An 18,831-nucleotide genomic window follows, 5' to 3' on the forward strand; every position below is an offset into this window, starting at 1 on the left:
GGCTGGGTCTAGAGACAATTCCAACAGCCACAAAGCCCACAGATCAGTGAGGATAAACCCTAGCGCTGAGGTTAGCATGAATTCCCCTGAAAGACAGACTCTCAGCCCATTGTCCAGTACACAACAGTTGAAATTAGAGGGATAGTTACTCAGTATGTGACATTTCTATGTCCTACAAGCAATGATGCATGCAAATGGTATTTATTAATAAGTCTATGTACCATAAGTCTTACGTTTACTATATTTTTCACAATTACGATTAAAAGCGGCAAACAGAATGGTGTAACAGTAGTATTAAACAATTTTTCCTATCATTATAGATGACACATATGAACCCCTGACCCCCCCAGTCAAGTTTGGCAGCAGTGAGGAGAGATTGTCCATCTACAGTCTCATGTGTCTTCTGACAAATTGCACTTTTAAATCATCACGCTTACCAAGAAATTCACTGTTCACTGCATACATGTTGTACCTAAAAGCATGCCGTCATGGTTTTCTTAAAAAAACCCTTACAATTAACCAGATCACATTTTATAACAAAAAGTTGAATATAAAACCGAATTCGAATTGCAATGCACGAACCCTTGACACAGGTGGACCAAAATTAGACAACGGCAGAGATCTGGCACTGCAGAAAGGAATGTTTTGTGGTTTTGAGAAGCTGGTGTTTAACTGTAGTAATCAAGGCAGAAGAAAAAAATCCTTGAATCTAACTTTTGCGCACTCAGCTGAAACACCTCCTCTGAGTTCCACAGCAAGTTTTGCAAAAACACCCTTGGGTGTTGAACTATCTTATTATGGTGATAATGCTGGTGGTGTCTGTTACTCATATATAGCATATTGTGGGAGGGGGGACAAATGTCTACCGTAACTGTAGGAGTCTAGTTAAAGAAGAAGACAGTCTTTTCTTCCTTTACATCCTTCACATAACAAGGATCCACAATGACGAAAACAAACTGAGAGTGTGCACATTTAAAAGACACTCAATACTTCGTTACACAAAGAGTTGCAGGGTGTGGAGCAAATGTCCAGCCATGCTTTTGAAGCCGATTCTCTGAAATGTCTGAGATGAAGCCTGTGATAAACTACTAATCACCACGTGAGCAGCACAGGCGGAATGGCTGTCTCGTGTTTGTGACTTTTCTCGTGTTCTCTACATTGTTTCATGATAGTATCACCACTCCCTTCAATGAAGCTAAAGCCTAGACTTCATGACAGCTTCCAGGCTGGTCACCATTATCACTTGCTCTGCTCTGACCCATGCCAGCGCCTCACCTGTAGGAGTCCCTGTAACTCATGGTGTCATGTCCTGAGTCTTCCTGGTCATCTTCTGACACTTTGAAGCAGACCCTCTTGATGCCCCCATGCTCGGTCTTGTCCAGGTCCCCCTCTTCGGGCTCCAGGGATGTCGGGGGGGTTTCCTCTGAAGCTGGGGGACCGCATCCTTCAGGCTGCGTGGGCTCAGTTATAGAAGACAGGAGGCTGGGAGAAAACCAAATTGTCAAACACAGAGGTCCCATGGGAGGCTGACAGACCTGAACAGACAGTTACTGGAGTGATCCGGTTTTACGGTTATAAAACACATCCTTCAAATGCGCTCCTGCGAATTGACTGAAGAGAAAAACGACTACCATCTCCACAACCCGCCGCTGAAAATACCTTCAGGGTGCAGCAATTACAATGTTTGGCAGTTTAGACTGAGGAGGGGATTATCATTACGGTAAGAGCTTTTCTTCAGCTCAAGCTCTTAAGCAGCTCATAAAACAGTGAGCGGTTCAAATAACTGTAATGAGTCTTACTCCTCTCCCTGCCGACTTATAGCCCAGCTCTCCCCCGCCCTCACGCAGCTGGAAATACCTACACATCGATCTGAGCCACGTATTGTTTCATTTCCTTCACGGCAATGTCCATCCGGTTGAAGAGCTGGATGTAGGCGTCCTGGATTTCCATGTCTTCCTGTTTGAGGAGGAAGCTCAGGCCGCCCTCCTCCTGACTGGATGAGCTGTCCAGGCTGGTGTCCAGCAGGCTGCCATCCACCTCCGTGGAGCCGTCGGGGACCCCGTTCTCCAGGCTCTGGCAGTTCCAGGAGGGGGCCGCCATGGTAGTGACGCAGTGTTGCGTGTGAGACATGGGGTTGAGGTTCGCTGAAACACCGAAAGAGACGAGGCCTGATCTCACCGCTCCATCAGCAGAACAGACTGGGCAGCTCCCACACAGACAGCAACTATCGATTACCTACAGACTGGGCAGCTCCCACACAGACAGCAACTATCGATTACCTACAGCAGCGGGTCTGGATGGGGAAAGTTCCTTGGTGAATGCTAATGCTTTTTTACGTGGGACACACCAGTGAGCTTCTGCAGACTCCATGACTGAGTTTTTCCAGTCATGTCTGCTATGTGCCGATCGGACGGGTGGGAATAAAGGCTGCCTCACAGCTCGCCACCTATCACAACGTCCTCACCAAGCTGTCTAGCTCTAGTTGCTGTCCAGAAAAAATGGAGTAACCTCATGAGTTGTTGATGCTGGCCAAAGTGTTATTTTAAACGCCTCGAGCCCTGGAGGCCATATCACTCTCATGGAGGCCAAGCCTATGATGAATTTCACCGAACTCAGCAGAGAATAAAAAGACTTCGCCAAAGCACCACATATTCTGGTACCGTTAAGCACAAAGCAGAACTCACAACAGTGATCTTCCTTCCCTATCAAGAGTACTACAGTTAGTAGCTTTATGTACCACAAGGAAAAGAAACCAAAAGATGAAAGTTCTCCCTTTTCCCTCGACAGCTGTCGATACAGTCTATAAGACCACAAAAAATTAAATCTGTATACAATTCCTCAAATGCACCATAGTGTATTTAAGAATCATTTTGCAGCTCAAGCCTTTCAATGTGTTCTGAGACAGCTGTAAAATAAGGCCTGATTAAGAAGCATATGCGGCTAAGTACACCACCATATAAACAGACAGCACACCTAAAACATGCTAAACATTTTCACTGGACAAAGCTGCCAACCAGATGTTTAAATAAATGGCCTTTCTTTTGTAACCATAAGAAATCCAGTTTGTGGTCTTTTTCTTCTCTCCTTCTCCACAGCGGAGGAGACAGAGCACTCCTCCAGTAACACGACCCCAGGTTGTTCCCCATTCATAAAAACACAAAGGCCAGGTGAAATTCTTCAGCACCTGCCGAGAGGGGATTTACACCCCTTTTTGAGAGTTTTAAGACTGGTGAATTAAATACTACATTTGTCTTTTTTTTTTCCTTTGAAAAATATATTGCAATGCAGAACGAAATTCTATAACTTTAATATTGCATTGAAAAGCTTGAGACAGGCACAACAAGGTGCTTTATCCACTAGATAAACACAACTGAGAGCTGTTGAGAAATCTTTTTTTTTTTTGTGGGGATTTTAATGTAGTCTTTTGCTTTCTCCCACCACATATCACCCACACTAAAAATATTCCTGATAAGCGATAAGATCAGCACGGCTGTATGAGAACTACAGAAAACGTGCTTTTTGCCAAAGCAGACTTTTCTCCAAAACAGCAAGAAAAGCCCTGCTGTGAATTTTAAGCACTGTGTGTTTCTGTTGCAGTCTGTACATTGGCAAACAACAAACCATCTCAACAGTGAAAAGGATCTTGTTTTCCTCTGAAGCCATTTGAACATGACATACCTGTCTCTGCTTCTCCTCACAAGTTAATTTCAGCCCTGCAACATGGGGAACTAGATGCTTCAATGATTTAGTAAGTCACAAGCCACTTGTTTCGTTACAAAAATAGTGCCGGTCAGTGTACTATACTTTGCAGATGTCTCCCACATCAAAAAATTTAAAGAAAGACGAAAAGCAAAGTCATGAGATTTAATTGCTAGCTTACTACTTCTAAATCACACGCACGCTTTGCTGGGAGTAATTAGATAGAATTATCCCTTTATCTGAAGTATAGACAAAATGCGTTAATTACTGCAGAAACAGCTGAATATTGTAATTGTTTAATGAAGTAGATGGTAATGACATCCAGTCACCACAGTCGCACCCCTGTGATGATAGGATGATGAAAACTAAATGGACTTTTAAAGTCAGTTATGTGTTTATTCCATAAATCCAGTGAAAACCCTAAAGCCTTTTCTGCATAGTCAGTGCATTTTTGTACTAAAAGCAGGCTAACAGGCACCACTGCACATCTTCTATACAGTATATGTCTAGAAATGACCCTATTTGGAGTCTCAGTCTCAGCTCCTCTTCACATTGTTTCGTCTAAGTCCATCTTAGAGATTGGACATATAGACATTTGTTCTAGGAAGGACTGAATATTTCTTGAACTAAAGTTCTAAAAACAATGGAAGTTTTGTTTTCTAGCTGTCTTCAGGCCTTCTTCAAAATCAGCCCAGCAGAAGATTTATGCAACGTGCGGGCAGCACTGCAATTCACTGTACCTTGATCCGGATCTAGTCCAAAGAATGAATTCTTGCGCCCGAATCGGATGCTGAATGCCCTCCCTGCCGAGGTGGTGCTCTTGGGGTAGGAGACCTGCATCAGGTTGATGTGGCAGTTGGTCGGGCAGAAGTCCATGCACCCCAACTGGTGCGGTGTGTTGGTCGCTTGCTTGAACATGGGCCACGCTCTGTTCTTCAGTTCCTGGGCAAACTGAGCAGCAAGAAGGGGGAAAACACCGGAGATGTATTCAGAAAGACAAGTCAAGACACCAACCCTGAGTTGGCCTTCTGTTATCATAATACTCTAGTGCATGCATGCCAACTTGTGAAATTGCACAGGCCCAGTGACCGAAGTCCATACCAGAGCCACAGTGGCTCATCCTGGTTTCAGACTAGAGACCAAGCGACTCTCCCTTTGGGACAGGGTACTGCAATGGTCCCCACTTATACAGCTAGGCGGACTGGAGCAACTGGGGAAAAGTCCCTCACTCAAGGTACAACAGCAGTGTCTGTAGCAGGAACTCGAACCTGCAACCTGCCTGCATAGACTTATCCAATAGGTGATGCCACCACACAGCCAATTGTGTGAAGACCCAGACTTGCTTATAAACAATCTGATGATCTTCATGAACAAATTAAAGCTTATGCACATGTATTAGGGCAACAATTCCTATTATTGGTTAGGTCATTTAATTCATTAGTAAATTATTTCATTCAGCCACTTAGTAAAAGCCCTTATGTTTGTGATAACTCAATGTAATACCTCTACACCTATCTGATATGATAACTGGGAATATCTGTGTTTTTACCAAATAGGGCAACAAGTGAAACTTCCACTTGCGTTTTTTAAGAATGAGGATTTAATAACATAGGCAGCTCCTTTCGAATATGCTAGCACAGTCTGCTTTACAAAAGCCAGCACATTCTTTTTCCAGATCAGTAACTGGTTATAGTTTGTAATGTTGAAACTATATCATGAACAGAATGGGATAGCATTATACATAAAATCATAAATTGATAATGCCTGTTAAATACACACTGGACATTTAATTTCGTTTGGATTTGGTGGCAATTTGAAAGAAGCACTCATTATATTTCTGCTGACAGATGCCAATAATAAATGCCCTTTAGGAAGAAAAGGGCTCACTTTAAAATGAGTCACATAGAAACTTTCTGTTTTGTAAAAGTTATGGCTATATATGATTCTAAAAAAAGAACCAAATTTCTGCTAAACAGAAGTTGGACACAAGAATGTGGCAGTGCTACCTTTGATTCAAATCAAACTGCTTGTCTGCTAGAGGGTTTCTCAATTTAATTGTCTGTTGCATTCTAATTCATTTGTTTGGCTGACACTTCTCTCTAAACCCAGCTACACTTCTACCTGCTGAACATTTCCATGAAACAAGCTGACCAGAGCACCTCACTCAAGGGCACAACAGCTGTGTCCCACCTGGGATTTGAACTCATAGCTATGAATCCAGAGCCCTGGCCACTCCATCAGACCAGTAACAATGACAGAACTTGCTTTGCATGTGTAGGATAAATTGGCTGCTTAAATGTACAAATAAACAGTGTTCGTGAGTCTAGAAAATAGCCTGGTGACATAATTCATTTTTCCACTTCAAAAGAATGGGCTAAAGATCTGCTCTCTTCAGGTTCCAGGGAAGGTTCAGAGAATGAAGACGTGGCTCCGTATGCAGCTACCGTACTCGTAGCAGCGCTGTTTGGCAGCTGCAGCCTGTTTTATGGCCCTGTCCTCGTGTGTATCTGAACAAGGCTGGGTTACCTGCTGGTAGCTGAGGATTCGGCGGCGGATGCTCTCCAGCTTGGTGTCGCAGATGCTCCTGAACTCGTACTGGGGCATGGACACCACCTTGTCACTCAGGGAGATCAGCCGGCTGCAGTTCTTCACGAAGGTGCTGTCGTCGCTGGCAAACGCCTCCAGAATCTAAAAGATCCCAAGTGTTTGCAAAGGGACACAGTCAGTTAATGCCCTACTGTTGTCAAACTTTCTAACAGTGAGCATCTTTCCACAGACACGCTTTAGAAAGCATCAGGAACGGAGTCCCAAGAATCATTCATACTACTAGCAGACATTTCCAGCCCTCTGCCTTCAGTATATCTTTTCGTTTCCTAGGCAGGTTTTTTCTCAATAATTAGATTCCAACAGCAACAGGAAACAAAGTCAAAGTCTTAGATGCTGTTGAGGTTTGCTCTCTTGGCAGATTATATCAAATAGCTAAGAAACATTGGATAACACTGTGTCCTGGAAAGGCAATATCCTTCTTGTACATACATAATCAGTTCAGCTCAGTCTTTTCTCTGTTCGTTGTCTCCTGGCTATTCATTTATGCATGTATTTTAACTAAACATGTGTTAGGATAAGTTACTAATAGCTTTATTTTGCTCTGGCAAGCTGTGCCATGATTCCACTCAATACGCGATGGAAACAGTTTGAGCTGGGGACTGCCAGAGGCTGGCTCTACCTTGGCAGTGAGGCAGAAGCAGCCCTTGGGCTCCACCATCTTCTCCAGGATGTGGCTCTTGATGCCGGCGGTGCTGGTGTACTCGTAGACCACGCCGTGCTCCAGCTGCACATTGTCCACTGTCAGGCTGACGAGGGGGGCGTCGCCCGCGGAGGCCAGCTTCCCCGACCCCCTCAGCAGGTCTGGACAACAGGGCAGCAAACCGACAGGTGATGGGGAGGCAGAGAACACCAACCTCAACAAAAGCAAGACAGCCTCCTGGAAGCTCCAGGTCTTCCTTCTGTGTTTCCCTGGTGCGCTGGTTTGAAGTCTAACACACCTCATTCGTGTTCCTCTCGTTAACCAATCGGAAGGCTCAACACTTGATTCAATTCAATCTGCCCTCTGAGCGGGCACATCTACTGGTGATTAAAAAACCTTTATTTATTCTGACACATATCTCATAATGCTGAAACCCAGGAAGCTTATGGAAGGGATCTGAAGAACAGATATCTAAATGAGACTATTCTTTTTTCCAGACTGAAAATTCCTTTATGAAGCAACACAGTGGAGAGTGAGTCACACTTGAGCTTCCACGCAAAACGTGAACTCATGGCCAATGGCTCTGTGCACACAAGGGCTTTACCGATTTTGCTTTTCAGATCATCCAGCTGATTAACTGTATCCCATAAACATGTTTTTTTGGGGGTGGGGGGTTTGACAAAGGACACACTCATCCAGGAATAACTTGCAAGAAAGGTATTTGGAGTTGGGGTGCAGAAATAATAATGTTATCAGATTTTAAAAGAAGAAAGAAATTCAGTTTTGGGGTGGGTGGGGATTCTCCCAAAAGATCAAGGGATTTCTCATTGGATTTCTATTTCACAGTCCTTCTTGTCTGGAACACTTAGACGATGGCTAAAAACAGATCAGGCTAAGACCATTCAGTATCTCTGACCACTAACTTCTAGCCTGCTTGTAGAAAATAAAGCTGCATCCTTGTGATTTCATTCTGAAGGTTGTGCACTTGAGAAAAGTGATTTATATTTATCTCTTACCAAAACTCTTGAAGGCAGATAGGAAAGCACAACAGCCGATGAAACGTTTGAATTTGTACCATAGCCTATCCATCGGAATAGTGGTACACAAGTTTATAGCTAAGTAAAAGCAAAACATTGGCTTTTACATTTAGTGACATATAAGTAAAGAACTGCAGAATTGCACTTCTGATTAATTAATGTTCAGTTAAGTCTTTGTTCGATGTTTTATTTTAGACATAATCTAAATTTGTGATTTGACTTCAGAAGCTCTGACGGTCAATCACCCGAGTGTCTGATTCAATTTGTACTCTCATGGCAATGCAATAAAAGGGAACAATTTCCATTCATTCATGTTCCCACCTCTTCTACAATACAGGGATCAGACCAAAAACCCATATTCCTGGACAAACAGAAAATACAGATTTTCTCCTTTCTTAAAATTCCTAATTTTGTGAAAATTTGACCTCTGTTGACGCCCAGCTGCCCTCTTTTCAACAGCCTTTTGATCCCTCACTTCTCTGCTCTGAAAAGGATGTAGCCCTTCTTTTCATGTTACACTGACTTCAATGTGTCCTTTAGAGCTCATTAGAGCACAAAACAGTTCTGTGAAGAGATCATGTTTTACAGGTCCAGCTTTCCCCCCTTGCAGAAATGTTTTGTCTTTGCATATGTCCTCCACTCCCCCGTCTGCTCTGGGGAATACACATTCCATTAGGCCTTTCAAAGCCTCCCAGCAGTGGTCCTGGTGCTAATAGCTTAAGAAGCCTTAAACGGCTGATGAATGAGCTCTCTGAAATTCTGGGAGACATTTCAGTCAACAATAAGAAAAGCCAGCAGAGGTCTTCCAATCCTCACTTGCTGAATCAATTTTAACTGCACTTTAATTTTGCAATCATTCCCTCAACCAAAACTGTTGCTGGAAGACTTTGCCGATGACCCATATTGCTCAAGAGACATTTAGTTTGCAACAAGGTATTTCTGTGCCACATTCACTACCCTTCTAGTCAAAGCAATTAATTGTTTCCCTTTAACTGTGAAGTTGTTTGCAGAGGATGTTTAAGATTTTTAAAAGCTCGCTGTTTAAAAGGCAATTGTCCTAAGTAGTAATGTTATTCACCTTCTGCCATGTATCACTGAATTTAACTCTCTGCTCCTCACCAGTTTGATCTCAGGTCACATTAAAGGAGTGGTGGCTGATGAAGATCATTAGTCTTGTCATTAATCTTATACATTAACTGACAAGAGCCATGTGCAGCTACATACCTGCCCCTTGCATGCTGTCATCTCCCTCAATATCAGCTCCAATCTCAGATATGTTTGGTCTTAAGGATCTCTCTTCTTCTGCGTCTTCAAATGTTCTGTACACCCACTGAGTCAGGCCCTGAGACAACAGTTCACAGAGGGCATAGTTAGTACTGACAAGATATGGCAACTTCTCTTACAATGTAAGCAGACGAATAACGGTAGACTCTAAATCCAACAGGGCAATTCAACGAGCAAACTCTGTCAGATGACGTAAGGATCTTGGTGATGTTACTGTACATGTATAAGAAATACGGGGCATTTTTATTTAATGTGGATCACATCTCCAAACAAACAATGACTTTCAAGAGGCAGCAGGGTTTCTGAAATAACTGTCTCTCCATTCCCAACAGGATGCAAGAGCATCCTAAAGGAAGCGGATGTGTGAATTTGGTGCAAAGGGTTGATGCTGATGCTGTCACTGTCACCATTTCAGTTCAACTACCTGATCCACACATCCCAATATGGGAAACATGTAGTATCGGAGGTCAGAGCTCTAGATTCTTCATCTTAGGGCTCTTAGGAACATAGGGAAGGTTACAAAAAAGAGGAGGTCACTCAGCTCATTTGTTGGACTTGTGTCCTACACCACTGCATTGCATCACTTGAACAAGTTACTTTGCTCCACTGCTCTGGATAATTGGACAGCTGCATGACAATGGACCAGCGTTCCACTCTGGAAGAAGGCTCAGTCTGCTGAACACTGCAGGCAATGGGAAGAGCTCTAGCCTGGTGAGCCAGCAGGCTCTCCTGTACAAAAAAGGGCCAGCCCCCTGGAGCCAGGAGCCAGTGAGGTCACTGTAATGCCTCAGGTGGAAGCGAATGCGAAAGTCTCACCAGCTCCTGCTGCTCCTGGTTGGCCTGATGAGCTGAAAAGTGCTCCAGAACCTGCAGGTAGCTGTCGTTGTTGACGTTGCTGCCGTTGACCTTGAGAATGCACTGTCCAGGCTGGAGGCCTGCTGCAGCGGCGCTCGAACCTGCGACAGAAAAATTACACATCTGATTAGTACAGTGGCTGTAAAAATAAAATAACAAAAGCAACAAAACCAAAAAACCTGGCGACAGAGGGAGGGTATTTCACACAAACCCCTATTTTCAGATTTATTTATTACCTGAAAAAATGATTCACTAGGGCTAAATAAAAAAAAACTAAGAACGAACATAAGAGGGTGAGGAACGTGTGCTGAATACTGAAATAAAGAGGCAATTTTTGCTTACATACCAGAGATCCATCAAGAGCTAATCAACAAAGCCCTCCTAACAACTAGTCATGCTAAACCAGCAATTCTTGTTTGCAATGTTTTTTTGTTCATAGTAGAGGATTTGAACCCTGCTATTATAAAGAAGTAATAAACGACCCCTGATCTATCACCAAAGTTTTGATTTCACCAAAGCAGAATTAACTAAATTTTCATTTAAATGACATTTTAAAAACTTTATCTTCACTGGTTTAAGTCTGATCTCCCCTGACATTCACATACTTGAAGATATCGAGTAATTTACTTGACATATGTGTCATCGCTTACTGTGGATGTCACAAATTCCCATGCATTGTTTGTGATGGCTTTCATCATTTTGCTGCAGCTCCAAAACAACGGTACATGATTAAAAAACGGAAAGGATCAAAAATCGCATGAAATCCCATTTGCTATTTTTGAATACTGTGACTTTTGGAGTTGAGGCGCCTGTTGAAAGTCCACAGATTGTATCTTCTAAAAACAAAATCTGACAGGAAGGTCCCTAGTAAGAGCACAAACATCCTTATCTAAACCCCCCTATTAGGGGCTGGCTTCAGATGTGGCACATAAGCCCTAAAACACATAATAATTTCAAACATTTTTCAGATAAGGATTTCATTCATTTAAGCATATTTAAAAAAAATGCAATCATTATTTTTATCAGAAGCTCGTAGGTGTTAAATAGAAAGCAGCTATCCATTCATTTTTAATCCACTTGTCCCAGTGAGGCCTGGGTCACTGAAGTTTAATCTAAGTGGAAGTAGCTTGTTCTATGTCTGTGGGCTACAAGCAGCTTCAAGTACTTGAGAAGCAGGTCTCTCTTCATCAAAGGCTCATGTAAACAAAACCTGAGATTCAAAGGAGCAATGCTGAGCAATGTTGATCGTTGTATGTTAAGAGAGTGCTGTTTATTAGCTGAATCCCAGAACTTAAAGCCATGCATGTCTTCATAATAAATTGATGTGTTTGATGATGATAATAATAATAATCTGTAATAGGTTTATTCCATGCTGAAAAAAAGAAGAAAGAAAACACAACGTTTTGGCCGTGGAGCCTTCTTCAGGTGTACGGCCAAAACGTTGTGTTTTCTTTCTTCTTTTTTTCAGCATGGAATAAACCTATTACTTGTTCCTTTGCAGCCTACCCATGCTGACGCAGCTACCCACCTGACCTATAATAATAATCTGGTTATTTGTGTGTATTTTCAATGGTTGGGATTAATACCTGGACCCTTTTTAAATGGTCTTTCAGGAAAAGGAAACAATAAAATCTTTCCAACCGTCTAAGCACTGCTCAGACAATCTGACTCACTTTCTCAACTACTCCTTTAGAAGGGGTTAAAGGTTAGGACAGAGGCTGGAAGCACTCCTTCAGTTCAGTATCCTCAAACTCAAAATATGTGGCTTTAATCTTCTGGGTGATAAACTTTAAAGTGGCTACTTTTAGCCACATTAATTGTTTTGTGTTCATTTGTTTGTTTGTTTTTCTGCTTTGGCCAATTAGATCTAAAACACTGAGTAACTCAATATCACTCCTTCTAAGTGAAAGAGCAGATGATCAAATGGAAACAGGCTCTTCAAAGACTTCCCTCAGAAACAACATTTCATCAAAGGGAACACACCCCTGAAACACATTTCCAAGGCCACAGAATGGGTGAAACCTTCAGCATATCTTCGGATGGTTTCTCTGTGTACCTTTCAGATGTGGTCTCGGATCCAGTGGGCTTAAGAAACGGCTATCAGGTATTTTTGTACTCCAGCTGTTCTACACATTTGGAAACAGCTTTTGCAAGTTCATGTGAAGTATGCCCATAAATCTCATCTGGGCCCTTTTTGTAGTAAAGAAATTTCTTCAAACCAGATAAAACATTTAAAGACAAGTGGCATATGGATTTGATAAGAAATCAATCATCCTTTCCAGGTTTCAAAATTAAAAGCACACTGTCACCCATGCACCACTAAATAGATTTACCAATCCATACAGATGTTATTTGATAAATCACAGTCCGTTGCTGTGCATGATGCTGCCTGAGGTTCTGCCTGTAAAATATTACACTGGCTTTACTAATGCAAACTTCAATGTTGTTCACAGGCTGCAAAGACCCACAACACTCAAAAATGGACTAATTTTCCTAACACCCGATCTAAAGAGAAAGCAGAATGATTTTTATATGTATTGAATCACAAAGAGAAAGAAAAAAAATTTTTACTGTGCCTTATCAGAGGATTCCGATATGACCTGACTAGACTGACATCGAAAGCTCAAGTAATTTGAAAAGCTCTGGCTGACTAAAAGCTGGCTCTTGTATTACTAATAGTTTCAGATCTATTTTCCCTACCGTGTAATCACGTTTTATTTGTAACTGAAACCTCCTGAATTGCCCACGTTATCGAAAGGGGATTACAAACTTTGCCACAGCAGATAAAACCAAGACAACTCCACTCTGAAGCCAAACCCACTGATGCTACTAATGTAGCTCAAGGAAGCCCTCCATTCACACCTAGCAAATAATTTCTGTAAAAAACAGGTATCCACCCGGGCTGTCTTCTGGAGTGCATTAGTTCAGGACTGTTTCAGAAGGTGTAGGTAATCATGCGAGAGCAGGAGTTCAGTATCTGGTAATAAAACAAGCAGATGCTACTGAGCAACACCCTGCTTGACTCCCAGACTTCAAAGGCACATCATAACTTACAGTGGCGCACGGACGTCAAAGAGCTGAATGCTTCGATGTTGAAAGCAACATTCTTTTTTGAAAGCAGCGTGAGAGGCAGCGAGGCCCAGCTTGCTCCAGATCACCCACGGGCTCCGCCACGCCTGTGCCACGCCTGTGCCACGCCTGTACCTCAGCAAGGGAATCACAGACGCAGCCAAGGGCACCAACCAACAGCAGCTGCGGACGCACTGCTGGGTCCCGTGCCACCCTCCTCCCCAGACAGCCAATAAAGAGCTCAGGTCCATCATAAAACTTAACTGAAGTATGGTTCCAGTTAATCTACAGCAAACAAACGTGGGATGCATACTATACAGTATGTCCTGCAGGCATGTTTCTTCATTGCACCACTCAACGCATCACCATATCAAGTTAATGCTGCTACAACGCTGCTTTACCAATTTGCAAACACTATAGCTGACCCACTGATCCTCCTGAATTTCCATGAAATTCATGTTTTTCTGATCACTTTCCTGTGATGAAAACCATTATGGTCTCAGCCGTCCCCTGAGATCTCTTTGCCCTAAAGCAAACCTTACAGAAAATAACATCGGGAAGTGGCAAATCAGCAAATAGGAACATGCATAGATGCTGCTGCAGCTTTTTGAAAATAATGTTTCCCTGTAGGCTTCAGAACAAAATGCCCTGATAGGAAAAGGCTCAGGTACTTAAAAGGCTGCAGAGAGACACGTTCTGCTCACTATGCTGTCTGATTCCCCAAAGGTCCACTGAGGATTCCACATTACGAAAATAATCATATCTGCAGAGCCAGCCCTGAGGCAGAAGAAAATACATTGCTGTAACATTTCCATCTCTCAAACACACACCCGTGACTCAGTCACCCCCTCATAATATGTACAGTGCCGCCTGTTTTTCATGGACGAGAATCTTTTCTTGGACGAGAAGAGGACCAGTTTGCAATATCTGGAAGTCTACAGAACGAGGAAGGAAGATCAGATGTTTAAATGTGAAAAATAAAATTGCACAACCATAACATCATACAGTTGTAACTAAAGTTAACTCCCTCCCTCTGTGTACATGATTTTCCAGGGGAAAAGTAGGATCTGTACCTTTCCTCACAGCATGGACGTGCGGCGGACAGGCCCCTCGGATTTTAAAGGAAAGGGCATCTGGGCAGTCTGAGATTTTGACGATCCTAAAAAACAATCCATAAAAAACTTAGACATCTAAGGAGAAGCAGAGATTGCAGAAACCTTAAGTGTAACAGTTAACATAAAGCACACACCAGGCATTTCTCTCCCTGGTTTTACACAGCCAGATGACATTTGTTCCTGCTTCGGCTCCCTCCAAATTGTGGGTTAAAACACTACACTTATTCTACCCTGAATCACTGGCTGAGTGGATGAGTCCCTCAGATTAGGATGAGATACTGTATTAAATCAGCTGTATATTAAAACTGACAGACACAGGGTCACAATGTGGTATACTTTTTAAAGCTTTCTCAGAAGTGACCACATGCAAACTACACATGACTCCCACATGCTGAATAAATATATAAAATAGCTGAACAGGAACTGAGCTAATGTTTTCTTGGTATAGCTGTCACTTCTGCAAACAGCAATTAGAAATAAATACCACATAGAACATGTCTGTACCTTGGTGGACCCATGTTTTAAATAATTACCGCTGGATAAAAGCGGCTTTTATCTAAGAAAACTGTACATTTTGATCCCTTTTAGTTTGACAGATACAAATATTAATGAACAATGTCTATGTCTCAGAGTCTCACATACAGTGCTGAGTAAAACTTCAGATGGTAGGATGTTTCAGACTGTGCAATCCTATTATCGTCTATATTTTTAGATATTTTATTGGTTGTCAGGGAAAGTCAAATTGTTCCATGCCAAGACAACACAGCATTATTATAAATGATTATAAAAGCACATTTCATCTGTACTTTGCATTATATACTCACTGTTTCTATAATTATTTCCAGTGCTGTATTGGTGGTATTACAGGTCATATACAGTGCCATTTTTCTAGGTTTTCATTTGTAATTATTTTCAAGAATTGTTAAGCATTGTTTTCACTTGGAGGTTGTGTGTTACAAAGTGTAAATAAAGGTCAAATAAAATCTGATTTAATGCGTCTTGATTTAGGCTCTTAGGCTACGAAAGGTGTTACTTTAAAAAGGTTGTGTAGACTTTCGATATGCATTGTATGTATATCAGGGGTCTCCAGCCTTGCTCCTGAAGAGTAGCATATTAACTGTGATCAATTAAGCAAGTTATTTGTTAAACTAATTCATCTGGAAATCGTTTGGAACAAAAATTGAATACCCAGTACATATGTACCTGTACTGTATATACAAAGCTTTTTCTTATCCCGTCTGCTATCTATCTGTGGTAAAAGACCAGACATTTCAGATACAGGTTCCGCACGGAGCAGATGGACATATTATTTGGAGACCTCTAGCTGATCCGGACCATTGTTACAAAATAATAACAAAAACGAGGGTCATATAAAAGAGATGTGTGGGCTCAGACCTAAAACAGATTAAAGTGGAAGTCTGCTAACCAGAAACACAGCGGAAACGGGTGTCATGTGACAGAAGTCTGGTTTTCTTTGTTTAACTAGAGTCGCTTATTTTGCTGTCATTCTCTAGAACCCAGACGAGTATCATGTAGGTTGAGAACCTCAGTTTAAATCACACGACGGTCCTCCTTCCTGCCTGCGTTATGGTGTCGGCCTGCGGTCAGCTTCCATTGCAGCAAATGAAAAAGCACCAGTTACCAGCTCAATCTGGCCTGGGACCGAACGGCAGCCACTACAGCTCTAACATTTGAACGTTCACCTAAATGTCAAGTCAAGTCCTTGACTTCTGTAGGACTCTACATGCTGTTGGGAAGAGTGCGTGTGGGGTTGCCACGCTGTGATCTTTTGTTCTCTCGGTCGGGGCCTGTGAGCGGGCCTGCCGCTGAAAGGTGCCCCCCCCTCCCTCTGAGACTCACTCTTTTGCCTTCGCAGCCACCAGCAGCCTGAGGGAGCGCCGGATGCAGAAGGACTGGTTTATCATGGTCTCCACCTCCTGGAAGGGCCTCAGGAACACCAAGTCCTCGTTGATGGTGAGAATCTTCCTGCCCACCTGCAGACCTGCAGTCTGAACACGGGGCGATGAGCAGCGGTTAAGAACAGTGAAAAGCAGTGAGAGAAATCTACATGCTGCAAGGCACTGTAAAACATTTACATGTTTGCTGAAGCGCCATGTACAGTAAATCTGACCATCTTCTGAAAACATCTGAATGCCGTTTCATGCCTTTAAACATTTTACATAGTTTATCCCCACTATGCATGTCTTAAGGATTGGTTGCATATTTCAAATCCGTTTCACATGCTTGTGTAAAACATTGCCAAATTTTCCAAGCCGTGTGACGCTGACAGTGGCCCTCCAGAAATGTTGATCTACATTGAGCCACAAATTCCACTTCATCCTTGTAAATTAGTCAAAGCTGAGGAAAGGCCACTGCAACAGCGATTAATAATGAACGGTTATGTGAAAAAGGCCATTCAGTCTCTGTCAGAGCAATATTAAGATAAGTGTGTAAAATATGTGGACAGATGGAATCAAGAGCATGCTGTATTTATAGATCACACTTAATATACAGTTACTTGTCAAAGTTGCTAGGACACGCATGACATGACAGATGACTTGCTTGGGAGTCGGTGCAATTTGCTACCATCTGCTTTACAATTTAGTTATTAAGCTCCATACATTTCCCTCCATCAGTCTGTAGCTGGAGCAGATTCCATCACAATACAATCACAGTACAGCACCCTGAACATTCCCTCTGACTGCCCCACTCTAAACTGTCATCCAATATTCACAAGGGATAAAAAACAGAAAGCAAATCCTAATTGTTTTAAATTTTTAAACCCTTGAGAATAGTTATAAAATTCAATTTCTAAGCAACAAAGTCTGGGGGGTTGATTCATAAAGTAAAAGTGAGACAAACTGAATTTCTGCACAATATACTGTCAAAACACTACATTCACTGCTTGACTCGGAGGTCCTTATTCTTATTCTACCCTATTCTCGCCCTGTCTTCAAAACAGTCGCGAAACAGCAGAAGCTGAGGTGTGAGACAGGTTGGGAGATGTTTGAGTGATGGTTGAGGTGATAAAACAAGACAGCTAAATAAAAGAAAGTAGCGGGTTTCATCACTTGTGGACAAAATTGCCATGTTCACTGTTGCAGACAGAAGACATGTGTTACATGTGCGCTTGAATTACAGGTTTTGCGTCTTTACAAAAAACAGTTTGGGTGTTAATGCAGCTCCTTCGTCTGTAGAAAAATCAAACGCCTCCAGCTCAAGTTTATATGCTTGTCTGTTCCTGGATAACAGATATAGTCATTAACCAAGAGAGCCCTGAGTTGGATAGTTATTTGCAATGCCGGAAAGAGCACAGGAGTACCAATCAACAAAGCCTAGGAGACCACAAAAAGGGATGAGCAGATTGAACAGTTTCAAATTTCAAGCCTACAATATTCTCCTCTGTCGGTGATGAGATTAGAATCCCTGATGAACCTGAGGCTGCATGAACAGACCAGCAGGAAAGCTGCCGAGGTTCACTGTCTGACCTTCCTTCTCCTGGCGCGGATGTGCTGTGGTTGTTGTTAGCTTGTGATAATCAATAAGCTCATTGTGCCAGTAGAAAAGGAACTATACCTGCTGTTCTGGTATAAGTCCACAATTTCATGAAGCCCTCCAAACAGAAAAATGTATTTGTAGGTCTGCCCAGAAATTCCAGATTCATCCTTGGTGGAGTACCTATTGATTTGCACTGCAATTTTGAATTGTGTTGCTCAATTCTACTAAGCATCTCCATTTAAATGAGACTAAAAGCCTAGAGCTGCTACACTAAACACTAAGTCTTTAGGATTTTGGGACATCACAGACCTTAATGTCATGACATTTCACATGATCATTTTATGAAAAGCTGGCAAAGGACTATAGCTCTTTGTGTACGCTAAGGCACAAACTGTGGCATCATGATAAAGTGCCTGGCTTGGGGAGATGGAGTATCTTGACCTGAAGAAAAGATAATGAATGCCTTGTTTTGCTTTATCCGGCCTCAGCATCTCACTCCTTTCCTCCTTTCATGCTTATCTGTTGTTGCTGTATGTCGCTTTAGCTGCCTAGAGGATGGCCCTTAGAAAACAACTTGTGGCTTTCTGAGGGAGCCATTTAGTATTCTGCTCTGTTCTTCTTTAAGCTTCATGGCCTTTCAACCAGGGCTTCCATTCAGCAGTCCCTTTAAAAGACAGAACTTGTCTCAGTAGGACAGTGTGGGTTTTGTTGAACGGGTCCAGGGGATCGTGTGAGAGACACCTGCATAGAAAAGATCTCCGGTGCTCTGACACAGCTCTCTCTCTCTCTCTGCTTCCACGAGAGTGAAACTGACATCACGGTTTCACGCCTCAGGCTCCAGGCGAATTTGAAATGGCATGTCTTATTACCCTCAGCGCATCTCAGGAAAATCCAGGGAGATGCTAAACACGTAGAGCAATCAGAACTTGACAGGGCAAGCTAACAAACCAGTGCATTTTTAATTATAGCTTGATTGTGTATCAACCTGTCTGGGAAGAAGTCATTCTAGAAGGGTTTCTGACACCTG

The 18,831-nt window shown here is 42.5% G+C and overlaps 1 protein-coding gene across 2 annotated transcripts in view; it reads right to left on the reverse strand.

Moving 5' to 3' along the window:
• The window catches only part of prex1 (phosphatidylinositol-3,4,5-trisphosphate-dependent Rac exchange factor 1), a 145,463-nt gene that overhangs the window by 21,631 nt on the left and 105,001 nt on the right, over positions 1-18,831 (reverse strand). For both annotated transcript variants that reach the window (XM_069179353.1, XM_069179352.1), the window contains exons 18-26: positions 16,167-16,315; positions 14,265-14,350; positions 10,084-10,223; positions 9,208-9,325; positions 6,926-7,107; positions 6,226-6,387; positions 4,440-4,650; positions 1,862-2,144; positions 1,276-1,482 (exon numbers count right to left, since the gene is read on the reverse strand). In XM_069179353.1, coding sequence (XP_069035454.1) covers positions 1,276-1,482; positions 1,862-2,144; positions 4,440-4,650; positions 6,226-6,387; positions 6,926-7,107; positions 9,208-9,325; positions 10,084-10,223; positions 14,265-14,350; positions 16,167-16,315 — 1,538 coding nt within the window. The remainder of the gene's footprint in view (positions 1-1,275; positions 1,483-1,861; positions 2,145-4,439; positions 4,651-6,225; positions 6,388-6,925; positions 7,108-9,207; positions 9,326-10,083; positions 10,224-14,264; positions 14,351-16,166; positions 16,316-18,831) is intronic.

The sequence above is a fragment of the Lepisosteus oculatus genome, chromosome 16 (genome assembly GCF_040954835.1).
Source record: "Lepisosteus oculatus isolate fLepOcu1 chromosome 16, fLepOcu1.hap2, whole genome shotgun sequence".
In the NCBI taxonomy this organism is placed as follows: domain Eukaryota; kingdom Metazoa; phylum Chordata; class Actinopteri; order Semionotiformes; family Lepisosteidae; genus Lepisosteus; species Lepisosteus oculatus.